The 27140-nt window shown below is 41.1% G+C and overlaps 2 protein-coding genes across 5 annotated transcripts in view; both read right to left on the bottom strand.

The window, feature by feature from the left end:
* Window positions 1–981: 981 nt before the first annotated feature.
* On the bottom strand, window positions 982–8615 carry LOC117954268 (major facilitator superfamily domain-containing protein 12-like). The gene is made up of 11 exons (XM_034887925.1): window positions 7781–8615; window positions 6855–6974; window positions 5665–5875; window positions 5311–5440; window positions 4150–4389; window positions 3524–3616; window positions 3290–3382; window positions 2343–2513; window positions 2165–2259; window positions 1934–2064; window positions 982–1457 (listed from the first exon to the last, which is right to left on the bottom strand). Exons 1-11 carry the CDS (start codon window positions 7926–7928, stop codon window positions 1426–1428), a joined length of 1464 nt encoding a protein of 487 aa, XP_034743816.1. The 5' UTR covers window positions 7929–8615; the 3' UTR covers window positions 982–1425.
* A 3851-nt stretch (window positions 8616–12466) lies between these two features.
* Window positions 12467–27140, bottom strand: part of LOC117954270 (casein kinase I-like) — a 17120-nt gene continuing 2446 nt past the window's right edge. Inside the window, exons 2-12 of one of the 4 annotated variants that reach the window (XM_034887929.1) lie at window positions 23351–24503; window positions 22986–23055; window positions 22125–22273; window positions 21793–22027; window positions 20738–20823; window positions 20549–20633; window positions 20221–20369; window positions 19574–19654; window positions 16938–17039; window positions 14986–15092; window positions 12467–13396 (exon numbers count right to left, since the gene is read on the bottom strand). In XM_034887929.1, coding sequence (XP_034743820.1) covers window positions 13342–13396; window positions 14986–15092; window positions 16938–17039; window positions 19574–19654; window positions 20221–20369; window positions 20549–20633; window positions 20738–20823; window positions 21793–22027; window positions 22125–22273; window positions 22986–23055; window positions 23351–23611 — 1380 coding nt within the window. In that variant the 5' untranslated portion in view covers window positions 23612–24503 and the 3' untranslated portion in view covers window positions 12467–13341. The remainder of the gene's footprint in view (window positions 13397–14985; window positions 15093–16937; window positions 17040–19573; window positions 19655–20220; window positions 20370–20548; window positions 20634–20737; window positions 20824–21792; window positions 22028–22124; window positions 22274–22985; window positions 23056–23350; window positions 24504–27140) is intronic. The other 3 variants (XM_034887930.1, XM_034887931.1, XM_034887932.1) reach the window with 3 other exon arrangements.

Below are 27140 nucleotides of genomic sequence, written 5' to 3'. Positions count from 1 at the left end.
GTTCTGCCTAATTGTAGACGGGTGGTCGCTGATGGAAAATCCAACCTAAAAAGATTATTCCTGCTCACCGCTCTGTGGTGAAGCAGTTGACAACATTTGGTCACAGCCATTTAAATAAAATGGATAGAAAGGCCATTGCACTGTTGGCCGTGGTCATTTGATTGGTACACAACAAAATTGCGATTGTTGTTAGTTGTCATGGTGGCAATACGCGTTAAAGCTATAGTGCATAGTTTCTGTCGCCCCGTGAGGAATTTGAAGTAATGACAACAAAACTGTCAGCACGTCCACATGATACAAGCATTACGTGATCGCACACAGCGCCACACTAATACGGAAGTGTATACGTTACCATGGCAATGGTACACATAAAAATGGCTTCCACTCTGACCATTCTGCTACGTTAATTTCAACATGAATTTGAATGGAAACAACCTTTCTGCAGTGTATATAAAGGACTCTATACAGTCAATGTTGATGCAGTTTAATGTGAGGAGACCCACTGTATCTGCGGCCCTGTTTAGATGTCTTGACACTATTTTGTGTGTGGGTTCTATGGACATTAAGTTAGGATTGTAGTATAAATATGTGAGTGAAAAATCCTGCAATGTTAAGATTTGTACAAATGTATATGTAGGTACAGTATAGCAAAAAGCTAATAAAAGCTTTCACTGGCCAGTACAAGCTGCTTCATTTCATGCTTTATATCACCAGCTCGTTCATCAGCGGCCGGGCTGCCCGCTGATTAGCAACGTCCAATCATTTTCATGCAGGTGTCCAGCGTGGTCATTCTAATTCTCACTGTCTCTGGAGATAAACTCACGCCAATGCTGTTGATTTAACTTTGATTCAATGTAAGTGTATGTTACTGTTGGTACAGAACGCAAAGGGAATTTTAGAGGCAGTTTGATTGCAACGGAAAGAGGCAATTTGGCGATAATTAGCCAGGGGCGGCACAAACTGACTCAACGACGCATCCGCAACAGCCACGTAAACAAAGCCTGCGCCACCTCTGCTTTCATCTGTGATAGATATTTGGCTCTAATAAGTGTTGAAAAGTGGGTAAAAATCCATTAAAAAAAGCTATAGAAAGGACAACTAGTGCCTGTTGAACTACTCACCACTTCACTACAATAAAATAAACCTATAATAACTTATTTATTATATATATATAATTACCGGGGACTGGGATGAACATCATTTTTGGAACATGGTGAGAAAACTGAAAAATATATGGTTTCCCTGCTCACCCCTGTTACTTAATCGCAAGTGATGAATGTATCACAATGATTGCACTAGTCGAGCAGTCAGTCAGGAATTCCCCTGAGGCATTTTTCCTGCAAAAAGTAGAGATGAATCTTCAAAAGAAACAAAAGTGAAAGCTCTCGTCCTTCTGGATGTCAGTTGTTGTCGGGAAGAGGACAGTCAGTTGACTCTGGCTTCATCGTTAGAGATAACTGGCAGACGCACACGCACAAACACACAAACACACACACAGAGGAAAGAGCTGTAGTTAAGCTGTGAACCAGAACTAAGCAGTACATAGAGGAACAGATATAATGAACAAAGCAAATGCAGATATTACTATTAAAATTCATTGCTAACTATTTTAATAATCCATTAATCAATTAGTCTTTTTTTTTTTTAAGTAAAAGTTATCTGGTTCCAGCTTCATAAATGTGAATATTTTCTAGTTCCTTGACTCCTCTAAACTGAATATCTTTAAGGTTGTGGACAAAACGAGCCATTTCAGCACGTCGTCTAAGCTTTGGGTAACACTCATCAATATTTTTCACTATTTTCTGACATTTTAGAAACAAAACTGATCGACTAAAATAGAAAACAAACAGATTAATCAACAATGAAAATAATATTTAGTTGCAGCCCGTATATATGCATACTAGAAAAATGTCAATATAATTTCCCAACTCACGAGGTCTGATCTTGATTGGCCAGATGAGGATGGAGCAGAGCGCCAAAGTCGCCATGACTGAGACGCCTCCCGTTACTATGACCATGATGTAATGATAGAACCACACGCAGGCCGGACAGCACACCACAGTACTGAGAGAGACGACACCGAGAGCATGTTAGTCTTTAGTGTGTGTGAGTGTGTGTGCGCACGTGTGTGTGTGTCTGCACGTGTGTGTGTTTGCACACTAACTGGCAAGGATGCAGAGCCTGGATGATCATCACAGCTAACCCATTAGCCACTTTATCAGTGAAACTCATGGCTCCATACACAAATGCTCCACTTTGCTGCACAGAGACAGAGTGAGAGTGAGATAAAGAGAGTGGATGATGATGTGAAAGGACACATAAAGCACGCGCACACATCTTACCGTCTGATCGCCAATGAGCTCCGCGGTCATGGAGAGCGATATGACCAGGATGGTGGCTGACCCGGCCCCCAGCAGCACAGCAGCCCCGTAAACCCGCTGACCCATCTGGCCATCCAACAGCACCCAGTAGGAGAAGGCCATAATCAGCAGCAGGCCCACGAAGTAGGTGAGCTGGACCAATGGGAAGAGAGACACACTGAGGTACTTGTACATTACTTGAGTCTTTTCTTTTCATACCACTTTCTGCTTCTACTCCACTACATTCATCTGACAGCTTTAGTTACTATTTACTTAAACAATTAAGATTTGTGCACACAACACATGTAGTATATAAAACACTATGTTTTATTGTAAATTACTACTTAAAAATATAACGGCTTACAAGTCCAGCTGAAATGATTAGACCACCACAGAACTGTCTGGATCGTTTCCAGTTTCTTAAATGTGGGGATTTTCCTGCATTGAGTACTTTTAATACGTTAAGTACATTTTCCTGATGATACTTGCACACTTTCACCTAAGTAAAATCTTTTTAATGCAGGACATTTACTTGTACCAGAGTGTTTTTTTAGTATTGTATTACTACTTTTACTTATGTAAAGGATGTGAATACTTCTTTCACTAATGGACATCTGGTGAAAGTCAACCCTTATGGCGTTTTTCAATGATATGGTACCTGCTCGACTTGACTTTTTTGGTTTTCCATTATGAAAAAAAAGTCCCTAGTACCTCGTAAGAGGTACTTTTTTTTTCACTATCTCCATTGAGGTACCAAGCGAGCTGAGGCGATACCAAAAGTTGACGTGAAAACCTGCAGACTACTCGAAGAGAATCGTCCTTAATTACTGCGTCATCATAGCTAGCAACAGACAGCGGGGGGCTGTGATTAATGATAAAAGTAGTGTGATAATGGTACTTGTATCGGGGGGGAGTGAGTTTTTACTTACACATTTTCCAATGAGTTTAGAGACAGGCTTCATGATGAAGGAGGAAAAGAAGCCACTCAGGTACATCACTAATGGGATGGTTGCGATGAAGTTCTGTTGGAGGGAGAGAAAGAATGAAGTGAACAAACAACTGAGGACAGACTGGAGCTGAGATTAAGACCAGCACTCGCTCCTTGGTCACGGTGAACCGATTACACTTACACACAGTATGTGAAAAAGAATGATTGTGGTTACCTTGGGCAGCCCCAGAGTGTTGATGAGATACATTGAGATGTATGTCTGAGACAGATTGACTATTAACCTGGTACACATGTAAAGTAAGGCCACCTACAGAGAAACACAGCAAAACACATCTATCAGATCTACATATAACAAAAGACAGCCAGTGGCAACTGTCAAGCTCCAGCGGTTGAAATAAGAAATGCTGAATACACAAAAAGCTTTTTCTGTCCCAATTTGCCAGTCCAAACACATACCGATGTTTACCAAATGTTTTCCTCCCCAATTCCGATACATGAACATGTGTATACTACTCTCCCTGTATGGATGTAACATGATTGCTATTATTGTTGTACAGTCTGGCTTAGGTTAAACTCTTTGTAAAACATGAACATACACAGAGAATGAGAGAACTTTCATTTATGATCTACTTTGGCAGTCAGTTATAACAGATGAAGAATATAAATAAACTACTATGATGTTGAGTTTTTTCTGGGCTAGATTACATGGTGTCAGATTGGTGCCGGTACCGATACCAGCATTTTAGGAAGTATCGAAGGCTTTTCTGACACTGGTGTCGGTATCGGAACAACTCTAATACTAAGATATTCACATCTGGTCACGTCGTATAATCTTCCCACCTGGTAAAAAGAAGGCTGCCGCAGCCAACTTTTCCACTGCAGAAGATACGTGGGGGTCCTCGGGCGAGGAAGCAGGGGCCTCCGCTCCCCCTCTTCCTCTCCCTCCCTCTCCTCCCCTATACTCCTCCTCCCCTCCTCTCCCCCGCCCTCCCCCCCTGTTTCACGCCTCCTCTCTGTGATACCCAGGTGGAAGAAGAGGGAGAAGAGAGCGCCGATGGCCAGCACAATCAACGCCAGATTCTGTAATCAAACACAAAAACAGCACATGTCAAGTTTTATTAGAAACTAAGCAAACAGAAACAACACACAAGGACAAAATTATCTTTGAGGCTGTTTGATGCAATATTGGCTCATAAAAAAAAGGGTGCCATTTAACATTGATTTTTGTTTCCAGAGTGGGTTTGCTTGTTTCAGTTTAGTTTATATTGTTTGGAAATGTTTTGTTTTTATCCGTTTCAGTTTCGGTTTGAGTATTTTCTTATATGGGGGTATTTGTCAGGGGCAAGATTTAAGAAGTTCACAATCAGCTGGTTGGAAAGAAGCAAGCTCTAGTAATGTCCATCAATGTCCTCTCATCCCTGTCAAAGACACAGACAGAAGAAATGGACAACTCAAAGTCAACTCTGAGCCAATGGAGTTGAGAGACTTTTTGAAAAATGCAAATCTCTCTCCTTCTCTTTCTCTGTGTGTGTGTGTGTGTGTGTGTGTGTGTGTGTGTGTGTGTGTGTGTGTGTGTGTGTGTGTGTGTGTGTGTGTGTGTGTGTGTCTGTTGCCAAAACAAACATTATTCTGTGACTCAGTTGCAGACTCTGTCTTAATCAAACTAAAAGTAGAAGTAGATGAAAAATGCCCAGTAAGTCGAGGGTTGGGTCTATGTGGGTGCTGCCACCAACTAAAGTTATAAAACTGCCGTGTGTTTGTGTTTATAAGAAGTGGACGGATCAACAACGAACACAAGTGCAATGATATGCCATTACGTGAACCAAAATTGCACTGTGCCGCCTGATTTGCATAAACAGCCTCAACTGCGCCTCTCCTCTCATCTCAGGACAAGAATGTTGTTTCAATGCAAGTGTGTGTGGTGGTCATTTTCAGTAGCCTCACCCACCCTGAACAGCGTGACGTGTCATATGACAGCTGATTTAAGCATTTTTTTCTCACCCTGAAGACGGGGATATCTGCCGGTCCAAGCCCATCACTGAGCGGGTCGTTGTGCTCTCCGGCCTGGAAGTGGAACAGCAGGTAAGCCACTGCATACACTGTGATGTTGGCTATCACTGTGAACGCATACCTGCACACACACACACCACACAACCATAACACACCCACAACACACACACACAAACAGAGAAAAAGCGTATTAGGATGTGTAGATGCTGTGTGTACAGTTGGGTGCAATCTAGTAGGGCTGCTCTGAAAACTATTCTTGTGTGCTTCAAAGCGTCAGTACGATGTTTCAATGTCAATTTCAACTTGAAGGCAACTCCATTTCACAGAGAAAGAAAAGAGACGTACCTGTACGCAGTGAGTTCTACTTTATCGTGCTCACAGGTGACCAGCTCCGGAATGAGAGACAGATGGGAGATCTGGGTGGCGGCCCAGCCGAACTGAAAGACGATGATGAACGGGATGAAGTAGGTCAAACTGGCCCACTGGGGGGTGAGGGGACCACAGCCCACACACTGGTTGAAGATGAAGGCAAAGGATATCACCACGCTCAGTGTACCTGGAGCACACACACACACACACACACATGAAAATAAGGTATTTTGTTTTGTGGCTATAGCTGGTATATTCATTGCTTATATGCCAAGCTGTACTATCATGCTTCTCTGTCTATTTTTTCAATGCAGCAAATGTTCATCTGTTATCATATCATAGTATCCTTGTTACAAAGCGCTGTCTGTTCTTGTCACTGTGCGTTTGCCACACAATTATACTGACCTTTACATTGACCCCAGGATAACTTTGTATCCCCTCTAACAGCTGTCGTTACAGAGTGTTTTAAAACACAATCTGACCTGACCTCAATCAAATATGTGCTCATGGTTCAGTATGGGAGCATAGTTCAAACAGCACAGTCAATAAAAAAACGTACACAAATACCCATTATAAGAGCATGTACATAACAGCTGATTGACAGAAACAAGGACAAGCTCCCCGACTGGACAGCAGGGCTGCTTTCTTCCAGATTCATCTGTACCGGGTCTAGCATGATAGCCTCTTTCTGGCCAAGTAGTAACAGGAACGTAGTTATAGGAACAGTCCACTTTTAAACAGTTCAACTAACTACTCTGCCCCAAAACCGGTTTTTCCATTTGTGTTCACACTGGCCAAGTGGCCAGAAGAACTGACCTTTTGGTATTATAACACAGCCATCCCTCCACCACTATGCGGAAAAAGGAAAAGACCCTGCCCTACCCTTCCTCAGGAGCTGAAAGAGTTACAGGAACTGTGGCCTGAGGAACTTAATAATCCCCAAATTGGTCCAGTCGGAACACGAGAATAAAAAGATAGGACATAATATGTTCAAGGAACGGCAAAAAAATCCCTCCGGTCGGAAAGCGGCTAATGTAAAACATTCACTGAGTACTGTGGAGTAAAAATTCCCTGAATTCACACTTTTCTGCTGAAGAGTAAATCATTTCTGAATCTTATAAGGCAGTAAAGTGACACCATAGTGTCTGTCCGTCTGTTTGACTTACCGACTAAATGCCATGTCTTCCTCTTGCCGTAGTTGCCACAGCCAGGGGTTCGGTCAGACTCGTAGCCAATGAGAGGCGTACAGATCCCATCAGCTATCTGGCCAACCAACAGCAACACACCTACACCACAGGTAGACGTTCAAGATCCAGTAAGAAACAATAATAATCAATGTGTTGCAACAGACAGAGAAGAAAGATGCATGACAAGGGCAGACATTCACTTTATGAATTCCATATAAATATCTTTATAAAAAGGAATAGAAATGTCTCGATAAAAATGCAAAATACACAAGAATAATTTAAAAACACCACACCAGTGTAAACTAATTGGTATTACCATGGTTAAGGGCTGCAACTAACTATTTATTTCATTGTTGATTAATCTGCTGATTATTTCTAGATTAATCGATTAGTTCTTTGGTTTACTGTCATAGATGAGTAGCTAAAGAAACTAGAGAATTTTTTCATTTAAAAAGCTGGAATCAGAAAGTTCCTCAAACTGGTTAATCGATTATCAACATATATTTAATAGTTGACAAAAAATATATTGATCTTTGCAGCAACACAGTTTAATACAATGAGTATAAGATCAATATCCCCCTGGTGTAGTATCCATGAAAAATTGCATTAGGCTTCACAAAGATATATTACAGGCTTATTGTATATGACTGCATGCAGTGTCAATGTCAATACACATCACATCTCGTATATATACGTATAACATGAGAGACAGACAGACAGAGAGACAGAGAGACAGACAGAGAGAGAGATATACAGAGAGACAGTCAGAGAGACAGTCAGAGAGAGAGACAGAGAGAGAGACAGAGAGAGAGAGACAGAGAGAGAGACAGACAGAGAGAGAGACGGAGAGAGAGACAGAGAGAGAGAGACAGAGAGAGAGACAGAGAGAGAGACAGAGAGACTACCTGCATTTGTGTTTTGGAATCCCAGTACTGAGTGGTAGAAGACCAGCAGGTATGTGAACCACATGGAGGCACACAGGTCGTTCAGAAAGTGTCCCACCGCATAGCTGAGCTTCTTGAGGACCGGGAGAGACATCTCTGGGTCCGACATTATGGCTCGTGGGAGAATACAACACTTCAAACAAAGACCTAAGCTCGCGCCTTCATCAGCTACACCGTGCAAGGTTAAAAAAATAAGTCCAATAAAGTAACTTTTTAGACTCTGTGGATGGTTAAACAGAGCTGAATGACGAAAGATAAATATTCGGTTCCCTTTTTCAACACGCCGCTTGCTTTACATCTACTTCTCATCATGTTAGTCAGTTCAGCAAAATGCCCTAAAAGATATTCCCTTTCATCTCGGTGTGAGTTGCCATTTGATCACGTGACCGTGGAGAGCTGGGTGTCAAAGCAGGAGCATCAGGGGAGAAACGAAAACCGAAACAGAACCACACCAGACACCAAAACGCCGCATTTCTCGCCTAACATCACATTTTAACACCTAACCAACGTCCTCTCATAAAAAAAATAAAAATAAATAAAAAAGATTTCGCGTCTGCGAGATGTTGTATCTCAGCTTAACTTAAGTAACGTTAGTAACGTAACGTAAATGAAATTGACCAAAATCAGACAGAAACCTTTCGAGTTCCTGTTCTTGCGGCGGCGTGTAACGTTCACGTTGAATCCAGAAAACACCGAGCCGTACCACCGTTCACCTTCAGCTATCTGGCTTCGAACGTACGGTAACTGGCTTTAAAAATGCAAACACATGTAAACAAAAACGCAGACCTGCAATGGTGATGTAAGCATAAAAAGCTAGATGAGTCGACCAATAGGAAACGCTTCTAGCTCCTCTCAGCCAATAGCAATAGCCCGCGGGTTCAACTTCCTCACGTGACGGGGGTGTGACTGTCAAAGATCGTGTATGTAACAGAGCGAAAAAAGTTGGCATCCCCAAATCACTTACGCCAGTGCAAATATATTACATAAAGGTATCACGTGACGTCTATCAATTCAATTTTCAATTCAATTTTATTTCTAGTACCAAAACGTTATTGTCAAAGAGTTATCTCAAGACACTTTACAGATGGAGTAGGTCTAGACCACACACTATAATTTATAAAGTCCAAACAATCACTTAAAATTAGCAAGCATAGTGCGACAGGGCAACATTTGGCCACTCTAAGAGGATATTAGAAAAAGTGTGTGCTGTGCTATCATTTTACATATTTGAAATTACTCAAATAATTGTCAAAACTCGTTTTTTCACAGAACAGAGCAGAATTTAGCGCCCACACAGTTTCAGTTCCCTTGTCTCAGTTGGACAGCCAATGTCTTGCAAAGGGAAACATGAGTAATGTTCGCAGGAAGAGTGAAGTTATTAGCAGCCTGTTTCACAAGGTCACAGCTGAGATATGTTGGCAGGTTGTTTTTTCAGCACTGGACATAAGTTTAAAGTACCTTTATATAATGGGAATATACATGACTGTCTGACAAAAAGCTTCAGTACTGGGCTGCTCTCTTCCAGATTGACCTTTAACCCCGCACGTTTGGTACCACAGGGTCCCAGCACAATGTGGATCATTCTCTGTACAATGACTTTCAAAAGTTACATACATGTGAGTTTTTAATATCTATCAATAGTTTAGATTATTACTCTGTGTGTGTGTGTGTGTGTGTGTGTGTGTGTGTGTGTCTGTCTGTCTGTCTGTCTGTCTGTGTGACTTATCGGCTTAACGCATGTCTCCTCTTGCCGTAGTTATCACAGCCAGGGATTTGGTCTGACTCGTAGCAAAAATAGTTAAATACAAGTGAACAAAATACAAATACAAAAAAATACAAATAAAACTGTGTAACCTGGTCATCCCTTGTGGCCTGCGTTGTTGTCCACAAAATCTCTCTTCCATGCTTGTTCATCACTCCTCTAAATTGGTGTGTAACATTACTTTGTCCTGTCAGGACAAACAAAGATTGTAGAAAGAAACTCTTTCCTTCTGTTTTTCCCTCTTTGGATTTGTTGCCCACTGATATGAATATTATTATTATATATGATCATTTTCAAGGATTCATAGTGTTTATTTGCCATTACAATAACAAGTGATGCAATTAAATACTTGTATCCCGCTCTCCCCAACAGTGCAACAATAATAATAATAGAAAAGAAACTATCCAAAAAAATAAATAACAAATAAAACAACCTATAATCATATAAGTACCAGTTAACCAAAGTCCAATGGTAGCTATGAAGCTATGTACAGTGCAAAGTGGCTGTGTGATAAAAATAACAATATAGGCAAAGTCCAGTGTAGCTATGGAGCTATATACAGTGTAAAGTGGCAGATGTGCATGAGGTGATGGATGGAGGGGAAGGGGGGGGTCACGTGTTGAGTAGCCTGACGGCACGTTGGAAGAAGCTAACCCTGAATCTATTGGTCTTTTATCCAATGGCAGCTTGCTGAACCGTCCATGGCATGGGTGACTGGGACCAGAAATCATTTGGCTGTCAGTGTGGAGATCCTGCAGGGACGGCAGGTTAGTCCCCATGATGCACCCTGCTGTTTAATCACCCTCTGTGGTGCCTTGCATTTGAGGGCGGTACAGCTGCCGTACCAGACAGTGACATATACCCGGTCAGGATAGTCTCAATAGTGCATCTGTAGAAGTTGGAGAGCGTCCTTGCGTCCATGCCGAATCTCTTTAGCCATTGGAGGAAGAAGAGCTGTTTCCGGGCCTTCTTTACAACCATGTTGGAGTGGAGAGACCAGGTTAGGTCATCGCTGACCCCGAGGAACTTCAGGTTACTGACTCTCTCGGCCGCAGACCCGTTGATGAGAATGTGGGCGTGATCCCTACATCTCCTTTGTCTTGCTGACGTTGAGTTGGAGGTTGTTATCCTGGCACCACAGAGACAGTGATCATGTCTCGTCTCTGTCTGTTTGGGATGGTGTTGGAGGTGTGAGTTGCCACACAGTCGTGGGTAAAGAGAGAATACTTACTGCAACGTTTGCCCATGTGGACCAAAGTATAACATGAGATTATCAGGACTCCTTACAAAATTTTGAAGCTCTACCTCTGGAGATGAGGCCGGCATCACCAACATCTTCCACAACATCTCAACATAAAGGGGCTTTTTCATACTTAAATGTATACTATGCAGTATTTTGTGCCATTTTGGCAAAATATTGTCTTTGGAACATGTAGGCTACCACAGCGAAAACTAGCAGAGAGGTGGATTTGAGTACTTTGCCAGGTGTTTATAATATTTATATGTTAGACCCATTCTGTCACCATGCAAGATGCAGTCACTAAAGTTTTCATGTGTGTAGTTGAGAACAAAATGAAGGCCGAGTCTGGCAATGTTGGCACCTTCCCTCTGAGAAGTTTGTGTTATTTTATGATTTATATTGTAGCCGCCGTGAAAAACAATCTGAAAATACTTTTTAATTTCATTGATTCACTCTTTAGTTTGGGGCTCCCTCTCCATTGCTCACTCAACGACCGCTGCTCTCTCTCTCTTTGAACCCTGTGGCTTACAGTAGGCCAGAGACCTTGAACAAGGGGGCCCAGGGGGCCTCAGGGTTACTGCAGGGGGCCACCAAATAATTACTAATTTTCTGAATTTTTTTTCAAAAATGAAAAAGTGTCAACATGAATCTTGCAAATTCAAAAAATATAAATCAGCCTACTTTTTAAAACAAAAACAAACATTATTGATAGGCTAACTGGCCTAGGTAGCCACAAATGCATTTAATCCCAAGGATTCACTGTGCCACATGTATGTTTAACGTTGAAACATGATTTAAAAAATGATGCCAACAGTTATTTAATAGCTTTTTCTGTACACTAAGAAGGTTTGGTATAAAGGCTTTAGGCCGCCCACACGTTCTTGTGGGCCCAGTTTAATATGCAACTTAATTTCATACAATACAATAAATGTAGTAGGGCGTCCCTGATAAGTCACTCTTTCAGTTAAGGGGTCCTTGGCTTAAAAAAGCTTGAAGACCCCTGCAGTAGGCAATACCTATTACATATTACACTTTAGCAAAACCTTTTTTACATTTGCAAATCTTATAAAACATATTAATATATTTTTTATATTTACGCTCCATAAGAGAACACATTTACTAATAGCCCGTTTATCTGCAGCTCGTGTTGTTTTTTCAGCCTCAGTAGCTGCAGGGTACGGCACCGTCAGTCGGCTGGCCCAGAATAAACATATTCATGGACAACCGCTGGCTGTATGTTATGTTTTGTACGATGACGATTATATATGATCTTCTTTTGTCCAAAACTTTGGTTTACCAAACATCTGCGAAACTATGACAGCATTAACTATTAACATGCTAAAGTAAGGTGGTAAACATACACATTATCTGCATAACGTCAGCATGTTAACATTCATTCATTAACATTCCTCAACCACTGAAAAAGACATTGTTCACGATTCCCTTAAATAAAGATCAGTTTTTATTTTGTTTGGTTGTTTTTTTTAATGGAGTTATCTGACTTCCCATCCTCCAACCCAGAGAAAAAACGGAAAATTAAAAATACAAGTTATTTAAAAAGAAAAAACATTTTTAAAGAACACACCAAGCTACAAAACACAAACTTTTTGAACTCAAAAAGACAGAAAAAAGGTTCCAAATTGTCTTTTTTTTAGTTACAAATTAAAACAGGAAAAAGCATAGTCTTCACATAAACATCTTTCTTAACTTTTGATTCTGGTGGTTGTGAGGTTTTCCTCTGAGGGTGAGTGTGTCTGAGAAGTACACCGAGCCCAATCCGTTGCAGGAAATAGACCAAGCCGGTCACGCTGTACTTCCTTTGACCCTAGGGAATAAAAACTTTATAGACTATGTGCGACAGCTGCATCTGTTTGTCCATGAAGTGTCTTTATGATGAGCTTGAGAAAGTGTGCAGTGTGTTTGTACATATGTGTGTGTGTGCATGTTTTGTGTGCACGTGTGGTCCGACAGTCTCATTGCTTCCCGTCCTTTTGTTGTCGTCTCTTCTGTATCTCCTCAGAAATACACTTCTCTGTCCTCTGAACCAGTCAGTAAGGAAGAAAAAAATAAAAAACACAAATAGAGAACTAGCCAGTCTGCCAGTAAAAAGTCAGCTCGTCTTTTACAGTATATCAACTGTTTGCGGCCACTGTTTTGCAGTCTGTGTTGATCCAGTTTCAGTTCAGTTTGTGACCATAAATACATGAAGACTTCACCGTTGGCACAGCTGGTCCACAATTAAAGCTGCGAGATGGAACCGTAAACACGTTACTGTCTGAGGGTCATTCCAGAGCGGTAGAAACCAGTAGATCAGCTTAGCATATTCTGCTGCCCAGTGGCCCAGCCAGTCCAGCTGACCCAAGGTACACTGCAGGACCTCGGACAGCAGAGAAGTAGGGTCAGAGGGGGACTGAAGGAGGAATAAAGGGAGGGCTATTTGAAGAGGGCTAGAGAAAGAAAGAGAGAGAGAGAGAGAGAAAGAGAGATAAAACCCCTGGGTTTCTCTCTCGTCTCTCGTTTTCATTTGTGTCTCTGGAGCGCTTTCCTCTTCCTCCTCTTGAAGAAACAGCAGCACCTGCAACACACAAAACATCATCATCCGACTTCAAATACAGCTTTGTCTCTTTCAAATACACTTTCATTTATTATAATTATTATGCGTTTTAAGTAACAATGAACTGAGTGAGTTAAAACAGTTAACCCTAGAATGAGCTCTTGTACAGTCAACCAATAACAAGTATAGGGAGCCAATGTTAGGGTTTGGGTTCTTTTCTGTGGTAATTTACTGGTTTGAATGAGAGTAGGACATGTCATCCCATCCACCAATCACATTCAGCAATACATACAGGAAATGTATGTTATAACGTTATAAAACGTTTTAAGGACTCTTTCCTATAGTTGCTTTCATGACTCTAAAATTCCTTTTTAGTCTTTGTTTTTAGTCATTTTTTTTCTGACCACATTAGGAGGGCTGGTGGATTAAATATATTAGTAGATGAGTGGATGTGCGTGAACGGATTTTAGGAGCCATACACATGGCGTTAGGACAAGAACAATGTACTAAGTGATTGAGTTCTTTGTATTATGTTAAAACTTTTAAGTAAATACATAAAGTAGATTATACAATTCTCTTCTATGTAAAAACTGATTTAAATCTCAAGTAGTGTTCCAGGGATGCCCTTGCCTATGACTGTCACAGGACACAACAATGGTTTTGTCTGCTTATTTACAAGTAATCTAAAATGGTCATTGATCACTGGACATGACTTTCTTAAAAAACTAAGTCGAAAATAATGATAAATGTAACAGAAAACAAAGACAGAAAGCTTCTGAAGAACTAGTGTCAGAGAAAACACGAGATAACAAGCAGACTTTTGTCACTGTCAGCATCTTGTTAGTGCAAAGGTGTGTTTTCTGAAGTATATAAACAAACATGCTTATATATTTTTGTCACATTTTAGTCATTTTTATTCTTCATAGTTTGAGTCTATGACAACTCAAAACACTTTGGTCCTGTTTTAGTCGATGAAAAGTCCTTACAGTCAAGTCTATTTTAAGTCAAAATGTTTTCTCTCTAAATACTGGCAGCTATTTACTGTGTCAAATGTCCTTAATTTCAGTTAATATAATCCCACCAAACACTCCTGCTGTTTTTACAGACAGGTGAACTACTGCAGAGTTGCCTCATTAATAGACATATGGCGGTGCACAGCTGCAGAATGAAATGCTGATGTATGACACTGCCAATCAGAATACTTTACTTTTTAATCAAAGGTGCTGGAGAGCAGGTCCAGATCATTCTAGCCCACATTAGGCATTTTATTAACCACCCAAACTCGACCGAGGACTATAGCCTACTCAAGTGCTGACATAGAGCTGTGGAGATAGGGTTGGCAATGTGAGACACGGAGAACTGACACGGGCAGTCTGTGTGTGTTTGACAGAAAAAGAGAGAAAAAATTATATTTGATATGGTAAATTTTTTCCGTATTCCTTAAAAGTAGCTTTACAGTCTTAATTTAATTTGTATTGTTACGCAGAAAAGTTAGGCCCAAACTGCAACTGACAAACTTCATTGTATGTCTGGCGCCCAATATCACCTTAAGTCAGGCCTTCAGTACGCTACAAGCCATATATTTTACTTTAACGTGTGTGTGTCCTTACTTGGTATCATCAGCCACTTCCACCTCTGCATTGGCTGTGATTGGTGCGTTGGAGTGTCCTGCAGTGGGGTCGTCTGTATTGAGCTCCCCATTGGTTGAACTCATCACCTGGATGTGAGAAATGGAAGACAGACGGATGAGTACAGGTGTGGCCATGTCCAACTGAATTGAAAAAGACTTGCATCACGTCAACATTAAGGCAGATAAATCTGAAAACGCCGGTTATGTGTGAAAACAACATGCTTCCACACTTTTTCAACACTGACACACCAAAACGATAGAAAAGCTTTTTCGTCTTCCTTTCACTTGGCACAAATGTGTCTTACAGTAAAAACAGCAGAGAGACAAACAGATCCCAGTTCTCAGTGTATTAGCAAGCCCATCTGTGTCCTGCTCTCCATCCTCACAAAGGACAACATAGTTTTCAAATGTAAGCGGCTTAATGTGGACGTGGTCTTTATAGTTAAGAGCTGTAACCTCTAGGTGAGCTTCCCACCTCCAGAGATACAGGCATTGCCTACGTTCGTTTTGCTGCCATGCAAAACAGCAACACCTCTGCTTCGTGATGCGGTACAGTGTAAAGGACTATTATTAAGCATTATGCCAACAACATTGCATTACTGCTACATGCACAATCCTACCTCATAATGCCGCAATGCTCTGGCATATGACGAGCCTCATTGTAAGTGGTGGTGACGCACTAACAGTCAAATCATGACTAGATATCCGTGTGTGCGTGTGTCACACACTTTTCTAATTTAAACATAGAAATCCTGTTGTTTGTGGGGTTTTTTTTGTCTATTTTCCACCACACTTCTTTTTTGTTTCATGTTTCATTTCCATCAACTGCATTCATTTGAAACAGTGCTGTACAGTTTCAATTGAATTAAATTAATGAATTTAGAATACTAAGAAAAATGAAACACATTCACACACTGCTACCAAATGATATTCCTCTGCAGCTGGAGTGTTTCCAAAATAAAGGTGGCATATTTAATGTGGCTGGAGGTGCTCTTCTTACTCGGGCCTCACCTGTAGTGGTTGGTAATGGCAATAAATTTGCCGGACACAAACAGTGATGACGGACCGTATATGAAGCATCATGCTACTTCTGGCAAAGTAAGCTGGATGCAAGTAAGGCAACAGCTGTGGGATTTTGCCTAGTGTATGTCAGCTAACACAAGAAACCTACTAGTCCCTCAGACTGCTTTACATCGTAATATGTTTGATGTGGATTATGTTACAATAAACATCAACTTTGCAACATCACATTTACCTCTGCACTGTGGTTTGATCACATGCCAAGCCACTACACTGCTCTAGTGACCACTAGTTGAAAACCACACAATTAAAGAAGCGCAATGACATGTCTTGAACTACATTTGGAGACCTGGGTCTAGTGTGCATGGAGCAACCCTGTATTTACCTAAATCAAACGTTTTTACCACCAACGTCCTATTGTCAAACACAGAGTTAATTTATAAAATGGGTATTATAAACTCATATCCAACTCTTATCTCAACAACAACCAACTTAACTTCGGCTAATTTTCTAATGTTTATTCTAGTAGTTGCTACAAACACAGTGTGAAACCCAGTCTTTCACAAAAAGCAGCCTACTTGACAATTTCTCTGTTGACAAAGTCATCAGAGAAGCCGGGCCAAAGCCTTCTGTCCCCTTGCAGAAAGTCCCCATTATTTTAATGTGGAGGGAGTGGTTGCCAAAAACATATCTAACATTTCCTTAAATATGCTGTGCAAACCTAACAAGGGTACATGAAGGTTTTAGTTTAGAATTTCTATCCCAATAGTCCCTTGAGAGGGAGTTATTGAGGCTGTGAGGAAACAGACTTGAGGTCAGCCCTGCTGCACAGACGGAAGGGGTCATGCAGGCAGACAAACAAGTAGGCAGACAAGACAAGAAGCCAGCAGAGCTAACCCTTCCTCTCAGTACCTGGACGGACCCGCCCAGCCTATCAGCAGTGAGGTGGGAGCCCAGCAGCTCTCGATTGGTCACTGGAGTGGGCTGCGACTCACTGCCTTTCCCCTCTGGAGACTAGAGGAGACAGGAAGCCGATCGCAGGAGTAACGGAAAAGGGGAGCGGGAGGGAGGAGGAGGGGGAAGGGGAAGAGGCGGTGGTAAGGGTGGAGAAGGGAAAAGGTGAAGAGGACAGTTTAGGTGGAGGAGGATGCTCGCATGGAAAGGGGAAGAGACAGGGTGGAAAACAGAGAGAGAGAAGAAGGAAAAGCAGGGAGGCAAGGGAGAAATTGGAAGATGAGCAGATGGAAAAGAGGATTGGCGGGTTGAGGTGAGGAGAGAAAAGAATGAGGAAAGAAAAAAAAACGAAAGAGAAAAGAAATAGTGAGTTCAGAATCAGTATTTGGTGGAGGAGCAACAGGAGGGTGAGCACTCAAGTGTGCAGTACATTGAGAGTGCCCAGGAGGACCCCCCCCCCATGCAAAAGGGGAAGGTGGTGGTCTATTTTCTGTGTTGCCCCAATCTCACCTGCCTCAAACCTGTTTCTTTTGGGATTAAGATCCAAATAGGCCCGCAGTGCAACCTAACTACTGGCGCCTTTAAATCTGAACTGATGTGCATTTGTGTTTGTGAAAATAGAAAGTGTAATCAGTACAAACTGCTCACCGTAAAATATGCAAAGATATTGATTGACTCTAGCAGGAGGCATTGTCTACAGTAACATTCAGTAAGCGCGCAGAAAATACCACAGATCGCATGAAACACTTGCCTTGGGCCGCAAAATGAACAGTGATACGCATACGTGGCTTTTCTTAGTATACAGTAAATCCCTGTGCTAAGAGGTGTGTTATTGCCATTTACTGTCTACAATGTGCTCAGTGACAAGTCAGATACTGTAAAAATGGAATCCACTATAACTGCTGTGAATCCAGTCTGACTCCAGCTACCATGCTCCCCGAAGAAGCAAACAAACTTTTTAAAGCTACCTGTTGACCCTACAAGGAGCAACCAACACTCAGGGACAAATTCACAAGGATTGTGCAACGTTTGCAGCCGCTAAACCTAAACAGAAAAGACAACAAGAAGCCGTATAACTCTCACAGCACCCGCAACGGTTGCACCCCTAAGGTCGCTACCTATCAAAAAGCGTCTTGGGGCTCCTGTGCTATTTGTATGTATTTAAATTAAATAAAATGCAGGCATTTGGTGGAAAATTGGCACCTTTCTATACAACTAATCCTTGTGGCAAAAAACCATTCCAAAACACAAAGAGCAGTGCAAAAAGCTTCACAGTTACAGTGAAATCATTAGCATCTTCTTAGCAGAGTTGGTGGTAATGAAGCGCATTTACTGTTTAAGTCCTCCGCTGAAGCAATGATAAAGGAGATACTGCCTTTGGACACTCATATTACTGATATGATATATCATAGTTGCTGTAGCAAAGGCTTGTGACATTTGAATGATGATGCCATCGATATCCCGGGGCTAGCTGTACAATGCATGCTTTATGCATTTAAGTCAACTTTAGGGTTATCTAAGGTCAGAGGATGTATTAGTTCTGATGATCTACAAGGTCTTGTCAGTACAGGGTCACCTGTTGTGGAGGATGATTGAGAAGAGTCCATTCAACTGTTGAGATGGGAGAAGATACAGTGTACACGATCCCAGGGTGCAAAGTTCAGAGGCCTCTGGGCCTAAGGGCCTAACGGAGTGACGGACAAACTCTGACGTGGCTGAGAAACACTCTAACTTCCTAAGGATGAGTGATTTGGTGACCCATTTAAAAGTACTGGACTACACAATGGTCTACAATTATTAATGGTTCATTGTTGTACATATTCAGTCATTATTCCTTAGCCATTATTTATTAGTCTTTCTTTTGCTTGTTTGTCTGCCTGTTTAGTATGCAGTTGAATAAATGCAGTTTGTCAAATGCAGTTATTTAGTAGTCTCTGATAGCTGAAGTTAAGTGCCATGCCTCTTCTTTATCATGTGGTTGTCGTTCATCATGAACAATTCATCAGCGCCGCAATCCAGTCTTTGTGAATTCGCCACTCAGTGTGTGCAGTTGACCAGTGTGAAAACACATCTACTGTCCACTGGGACTCTACAAATAATATGACTTTACCATTACCTATCAAGGTGGTACAAAAACATTAAACCTAACAATGAGGACTTCTGTTCTAGTCTGTTAACAAATGTTGAAACCCTAAACTTGGATTGCTCTAGGACTAGTTCTCGCTTTCTTTAGTGGTGATTCTTTTGTAATGATTGACAAAGAAACCTGGCAAGTTGATAACCCTGTGACATAGCCAACCAGCGTTTTTAAAATGGAGCAAGAAAGTGACAAATGCTGATGGAGCAGTACTGTAAATGAGAGGCAAAGCTGCTTCATGTGGTCAGCTGTGTGTGTGTGTGTGTGCGCGCATTTGTGCGTTAAAGGGTGGATTTGTGGATCATGTACAGCGAGAAAAAGGATGACTTTTTTTTACTAAACAGTAAAAAACAGTTTTTAAACTGGTATTGACAGTTTGGCAGATCTTTGGCAACTTTACTAAAATCGTATGAATGATCATGTTGCATATTTGCTGACAATGAGTGTGTGTGTGTACCTGGTTTTTGGTCTGCGGTGCTTTTTCTCGGTTGCTTGCTGGAACTGGAGTCTCACTGGCCACTGGACCAATAGGAGTGGGCTAAACACACACATGATGTGGGGTCAACATTGGTTCAGAGTAAGAAAATACACATTGGCTTACATGACACTCCTTTATGTAGACTTTATATCATATTATTGATCTTACGGGTATCACTGTTGGGGTGGCACTAGAAGCCCTTTACAATAAACCATTTTGTCAATAAAAACTAATTACATTAAATGGAGAAGTGTGAGAGTGATACGGCTACATTTTAGAGCATTATGTACCACTCAAAATTGATACTTGACATTGATTTCTGCTGACCTCACTCAAGTGATTCTATTCAGATTACAGTTTACAAAGAAGCTTAAACAGGGAGGAGGTTGTGTCTTTGACTTTCTGGAGATAGGAGAGTTATTCGCTTGACTACTTTATCAGTTCTTGCTTACACAGTAGATCAGCCATATGATTATGTATCACTGTTGAACTGAACTCTCAGCATTAACCATGCCCTAAACTAATCAGTAAGTTCAGTCTGTGTGGGTGTGTGTGTCTGTGTGTGTGTGTGTGTGTGTGTGTGTGTGTGTGTGTGTGTGCAGGAGAAAACACCCCTCAACACTAACCAGCGGCTTTCCAGTCCAGTCATACTGGTAGTCAAAGATATATCCGTTTCTGTCAAAGAGGTCCGTAAAGAGTTTCCTCAGATAGTCGTAATCAGGCTTCTCGAAGAAGTCCAGCCGACGCACGTACCGCAGGTAGGTGGCCATCTCTTCTGTTACATACACACAGGCACACGCATACACAGGCACCGAACCCACACATGCAAAGATTGATACGCACAGACACACACAAGATTTGATCAAAATATGCTAACCTGAGAATATACAGTAGAGAATGTCGCAGCTGCACAGAAACACCGATTTTATTTTCTAGAGGTGTATGCATACAAACCTGGAAAGTTTTCACAGAGGACCTCTATTGGTGTGTCTCTCTTTGTGTCTCCTATCTTCTGATAACGTTCTTTCAGAGTGTCAGCCTAATGAAGACAGAGACATGGAGAAATATACAGAGGCGGCTGAAGACAGAGGTAATGAAAGAAAAAAAGTGACTGGACTGATGGCTGGTTGAGTGCCTCCTCACCTTGAGTCCCTGCCAGGGTAGGCTGCCTCGCAGGAAGTACATGAACATGTGGCCTAGAGCTTCCAAGTCATCCCGCCTGCTTTGCTCTGAAACACAGAACAACAAAAGGTTTAAATTGCTCCTTTTCACAACAGTTGCAAGTTATCTAACCTAAGTATGTGTTGATGCCTTGAGAAGTGAATCACTTGTGTCCCAAAGACAACAAATTAGGGCAATCTTCGCAACACACTACATACTTCAGTAGGTCGCCGCTGCAAACAAAGCTAAAGTTACCTTAATGGACAAGCTAAAGTTACTGTAGCTCAGCAAACAGCAACAATTTAAATGGGAACTATGCAGTTTTTTTAGCTTAATTTACCTTAATTGAACAGCTTTCAATTTTACTGAGATTTACTGAGTTGAATGGTGGTTGTCTCGCTCCCCCCTAGCGGCTGTGAGCGGAAAAACCACCCTCGCAACTTTTAACCGGCGAGCCACCAGACTCGCGTGAATGATACTGTAATGATTATGTAACTTTTGATTTTATTTAAATTGTATCAAAAATGCCTCACACATGAAATATAGACATCAAATACAATCAAGGATAAAAACACAATAAAGTCCAGGACTTATTTACATTGTGGTCCTCAAACTAATTGCTTCACGGCACTGCTCACATACGGCTATTCAGGAACTGGCTAACAAGGTTGCGATGTTTTTTCCGAGTTTTTCACACTATTGTCATGGCTGAGCCGGCAAAAAAGAAACAGAAACCTAGGAAAGCATTGTCAGAGGAACAGAGAAAGAGGAAACTGCAGAATGGCCGAGCGATGAGACAAAGATAAGTAATCATAGGAGCTGCCAAAGATCTATTCCAAAAGCTGTAGTGGGAGCTCTAGAGAGAAATATCCAAGTAAAAAGCGAGAAAAAAAACCTGCATAGCGCCCCTTTAAATGTCAACTGAAAATATTTGGCATTTGAAACATGAGGTCACAAGCCATGATAGAAGTCAGAATAAGATCAAATTAAACGACAAAGCACTGTGTCGTAAAAAGTAGCACACGGGAGCAACTTACCTTTCCCCAGATGTGTATTGATGCTCATATATCTAGCAGTTCCAGTCAGACTCTTGTGTTCTCTGTATGGGATGTGTTTCTTGGTCTCTGGGTCTATGTATTCTTTCGCTAGGCCAAAGTCTATGATGTGGATGGTGTGTTGCCGTTTGGAGCCGGGTCGGCCCACCAAGAAGTTCTCAGGCTTCACGTCTCGATAGATCAGGCTTCTGGTGTGGACAAACTCCATACGGGTTATCTAAGGCAAAGGATAGAGCAAAGACAGCACAGGTAAGTAAGCTAGTGTTTTAGAAATAAAACTCTCTTTTTTTTTTTCTTAAACTGGTTTGTCTTACCAGTTGTATGGCTATCATGAGTACAGTCTTTAGAGAGAAGGTTCGGTCACAGAGGTCAAACAGATCTTCTAAGCTGGGTCCAAGCAGCTCCAGAACCATAGCATTGTATTTACCACATGGCCCAAAGTAAAACACCTGTGGAACGCCCTCTGGATGGACAGATAAAGACAGGGCAGTTAGAACAGGAGTTGGACATTAGGCACAGTTAGGCACACTTATGTATAAAATCAATACATTGATTAGTGATAGAGCCGACAAAACCCACGCCAGCAACAGCCTGTTCACCCTGCTGCTTTCTGGCAAGCAATACCAATTGTATTTTTTAAATTAGTCCCATTCAGCTTTTCTAATGCAATATTTTAAAATATGCATAAAAATTGTTTAATGGAAACAATAGTATAAACTGTATAAAACATGGACTTACTCTCCATGACGTCACCCACAAGTATCTGAAGAGCCATTGTGAAGCTCAGTGTGGGCAGCTCGGACCTAAGCCATCTTGGCAGTGCCTGACCCCGCCTGCTCCCGGCTAATCCAAAAATGGGCAAAAAGGTGGAGAGCGGGAGGGGCTGAGGCAGGCCAAATGAAGCCTACAGTCTAGACTCGCCTTCTGTGCATCACCTGAAGTGCCACATACTTAATAACTTAAGATAAGATAAGATAATTTGTTTATTAGTCCCCAATGGGGAAATTACTGCACTACATTCTGTGTACACACTTTTGTTAGTACTCACACACAGGCCTGAAAATAGATGGCTCCCTACGAGTTTGCAGTGACAAGAACACCAGTGCACTTAAAAAAAAAGGGCATTTACTGATTCCTATAGTAGAAAACCTGATAAAAGAGACAGGGGTTCTCACCTGAACTTCCCAGCTGTTTGTAGAAGCGATATTCTAGGTGGAGCTGTGGCGCCCGCGACTTGATAGGCTCCTTCAAAGGGGGATTATTTTTAAATTAGAATAATTATTTTTCACAAAGTAAAGTAGTAAAATTCATAAAACACAATTCAGAACACCAATTTCTCTGACAACACTGCCATTTTCGGAAAATCAAACCCACATTTTGTTATGTTCCAGGTATATTCCATATATTAGTTTAGGTACAATGTGAATAAGCCTTTAGTTGCTTTCAAGTGTAAATTATTTTATCCTGAAATATTGATTTGTATCACACACAACATTAGTGTGCTGCAACTTATTCTTTATATATAGAAATAATTTTTTACCAGTTTGATAGCCACGTATTCATTGGTGTACAGGTTCTTTCCAAGTCGAAGCTCTCCAAAGTTTCCACAGCCGATTTTCTTACCGACCCGGAAGTTTGGTCCAACCATCAGAACCCCGGAGTTGGAGCTGGCACCCCGGCCACCGTGTCCAGATCGGCTCCCTGTCTTCCCAGGCATTCTCTTCCCCTCCTCTGTCTCCCCCTTTCCTCCTCCTCCACCACCTCCACCTCCCCCTCCTACTCCTCGCTTGTCAAAGTCCATCAGTTTGTGGTAGCCTGGCCTCTCCACGGTTAAGCCGATTCCATGCAACCAAAACAACTACCAAAACAACTGCCTATTGGCTACACGGTCAGACGCTAGGGAGGTCTACGGTGGGCCAAAATGTGTATTAAACAGGGCTTTGGGGTTTGACTGTAGAGAGGGCAGGGACTGAGCTGTGGTAACTTAAGCTTAATTGGGACAGATGTGAGATAAATTCAAAGGAAAGAAGTGAGTGACTAGATCTTAGTTAGGCAGAGCTAAACGGTGCTTAGTCCTACAAAAAAGTGATGAGGGCTGATGAGATTGAACTAAAGAAAAAGCTGATGATTGTTGGATGAGATGGATAGATGACTAAATGAAAGAAAAATGAAAAGATGACAGGGTAAGGGGGCACCACTACCAACTACTTTATACCCCCTTGTAGGGGCCAGAGATGGTGATGGAGGGGAAGAGGATAATGGCCTGATCAGTCAACATATGTGGTTAGCCATATGCTAACATGCTAAATGAAACCGGACAGCTAGGCTAGCTTCAGTCTCAGACATACCAGTCCACCATGACAACAGCCTGCTGTCAGCAGCACAACACCCATGCACCCAACTCCAGTGCAGACTTAGACGGCAAGAATGTGTTGAGCTTATCAAAACCAGAGGTTCCCCTTTCTTACATCTGATATCCGAGTATGATAATATACTTTAGGCGTGTGATTTATTGCCATAGGTCTCAGAAAGTTGGTTTTAGAGCATGTGATCCTACAAATGCTGGACCTCTGTACTTGTCCACAGTCATACGGAGGCTGATAATCTGCCACACAACTGCTTGGTCCTATACCAGCTGAAGATTTGGCCCCTGGGTGTGAGGAATGCTGTGTGCCAAAGGATGAACGTACCACCTGCAAGACACATATTTATATAAAAAAAAAAGATTAGATTCAAATGATTTCATAATAGCTGACCCCTATTTCAATATTTGATGTATGGCACAGACATTTCAGACAACACACTGCCATCATTGTTGGGCGGACTGAAGCGCTTCATCTTAAAATGTTAAATGATAAATTCCTTCTGTAGCTTATAAATTCTGTCCTTTAAAAACAATAATACTTTAACAACTGATTATAGAGGAAATATCTAAGATGCCTGACCAATGAGCTAGGTATTCAGGTGTTGTACAGCACCCCTGGGAGAGGAATTACATTTTACTTGAGGAAAGATTAATTAGATTAATAGATTCAAACATATGCATTATAATAGGATTAACAATGATAAAGCCTATTTATACAGCACCTTTTCAATTGATTTAAGAAGTGACTTAAAAGATGTTACTGATTCAGCGAGCTTCAGATTTTCACATTAGTATCACATTTTATTGTAAGTGCTTAAATTATGTATTATCAGATCATGTGTAGCAATCACAATAATATGCAAATAAATTGCAGAAATGCCAAAACCTAATTAGCAATTGAAGGCTACTAGGTAGGTCAGAGGGCAGGGCAACGTGTTGTCACTCAGTAAACCGTTTCCTTAATTTAGAAAATTTGACAAACATTTTGAACGTTTTTATTGTTTTTTATTTTAAAATCTATACCAGAAACCAAATGACAGCATTTGGCCTTCTAACAAAAAACGAGGCCATATCTTCCTCCAGGAGGACAGGGCATGTTCTCTAGTGTTTCTGATTTCCTCTACTAATAATATCTCATCCTGGCTTCTCCCGTTCCTTTCTTCTCTCCTCTCAGTTTCCTCTGCAATCTATTTCCCTTTAACATCCTATCTATCCCTTCTAATCCACTCAAGACCTTCCTTTCCCTTCCTGTTCTCCATGCTATAACAAGCTGCTAAATGGCAATGTATGCATTATATTTATTTATAAGGATCCAGCTATGCAGGTAGGAGATGAAGCATGAAGCCCCTCATTAAAAAGAAATCAAAATTTGTTATTGGCCGTTGAGCAATCTCTATTGGTTCCTAAAAAATATATCTTTTGAGTCAACAAGTTGTGTATATTACTTCAGTAAGATGCATGTTTCTCAACTGCAACTTTTTGTTCTGGAAAGAAATTGTACATATTGTAACTGCAAATCAAATAGTTACTCTGCATTAGTAATATGGCTGTATTAGATGGTATTGAATAAATGGTGTCAATAAATTTCAAAAACAAAGATCACAAAAAAGTCCACCAAAAAGTTGAGAAAACATTTTTAATGAGTTAATAAGTCCTGTTCTGGGTCCTTTCAGTTAACTTCAGTGGAGATTACTGCAACACATGGTAGAGAGTGCAGATTATCACATCTAGGTATTTAATTTTAACATATGGTTTTGCTATTGTATTTTATTTTATAGGGCAATACATTAATTGCAATGTATTATTTAGACAATCGGTCCTAAATTGAACTGATACATATTTTGCAGTAAATATCACCTAACTTAAAGAGTTATATAGTCATTCTCCTCTTTCACAAAACATACAGTCAATGGGAATGTGTATATTCTTTTTATGGAGGTATTGGTCTAACAAATGTCACAGATGTCCTGCCAAACTAACGTACGCAGGTTCTTTCTGGCATTGTATGTGTTTTACTCCGGAGAACCCTCAGTCAACTTCAGAATAACAGTTCAGTGCAAAAGGGGCTCATGACCACTTCTTTACAGAGAGAGCACGGAGAGAATGATAACAGTGAGGTGGAGGAGGGCACGTCTGAGATAGTGGACAATGCTAAGTACGTCAACTCGACGCATCTCCTCAGATGTCATTAACGGCCCCTGTGAGGAAGGGCAACATGTGAACTCCAAACATCAGCAAAAGGACCCAAATCTTATATGTTATATATGGGCTTTATTGTGTAACATCTCTATTTTAGACGAGTCAATTCATCTTTTTTACTTTCACTTTCAAATTATAACATAAAAGTCACAATGTACCACTGTGGCATTACAAACACCTATTGGAGTCTAGTCAGATATTAATGTTATAATTTCATCAAAGTCTGTTCAGTTGCTGAATGGATGTAAAAAACACTGAAACCATTCTTCAAACACAGTGATTCAATTGAATTCTTTGCCTAAGAACTCAAATGTGTTGTTTATGTGGGAACCATGCTCAGCTAAGTTTAACTAATGAGGGAATAAGGTTGCTCAAAATTAGGTTAACAGGTTTGTAAGACTTGCTGAAATCAGATTCAGTAATAACATTTAACAACATTTTGCCCTAACTGAAGTTAGACGGACCTATTCCTGTAATTACACCCGCTGTAGCAGTTGTTGTTTTTTCCCCTCACACAGAGGCCTCTGTCAGATTGAGCAACTCACAGCAAAAAATCTATGCTACTGTATAGGCCATATATGAGAGGGTTAGGCCTGCACAAAGTGAGAGGCAACATTACTCCCACACACTATCTTTGGCCTAAGCTAAAAGAAGAGTTTGCAACTCTTGCATGAATACAATCTAAAAGACTGAGGCCTTGGCTCAGACATTCGATCTGAGCGGTTTGTATTTGGTAAAAATATACTTGCTTTGGTATCATTAAGCA

Source organism: Etheostoma cragini, chromosome 12 (genome assembly GCF_013103735.1).
Source record: "Etheostoma cragini isolate CJK2018 chromosome 12, CSU_Ecrag_1.0, whole genome shotgun sequence".
Classification (NCBI taxonomy): domain Eukaryota; kingdom Metazoa; phylum Chordata; class Actinopteri; order Perciformes; family Percidae; genus Etheostoma; species Etheostoma cragini.
The sequence above is the reverse complement of the archived record's forward strand: the minus strand, read 5'-3'. Positions and strand labels throughout refer to the sequence as shown.

What these genes read in the sequence shown, in the direction of transcription:
- LOC117954268 (XM_034887925.1), bottom strand. Translation starts at nt 7,928, where the DNA reads ATGTCGGACCCAGAGATGTCTCTCCCGGTCCTCAAGAAGCTCAGCTAT. An exon ending in GGCAGCCTTCTTTTTACCAG is followed by an intron (nt 3,617 to 4,149) that starts GTGGGAAGATTA and finishes GTTTCTCTGTAG; the next exon opens with GTGGCCTTACTTTACATGTG. An exon ending in CTAAACTCATTGGAAAATGT is followed by an intron (nt 2,514 to 3,289) that starts GTAAGTAAAAAC and finishes CCATTGGTCCAG; the next exon opens with CTCACCTACTTCGTGGGCCT.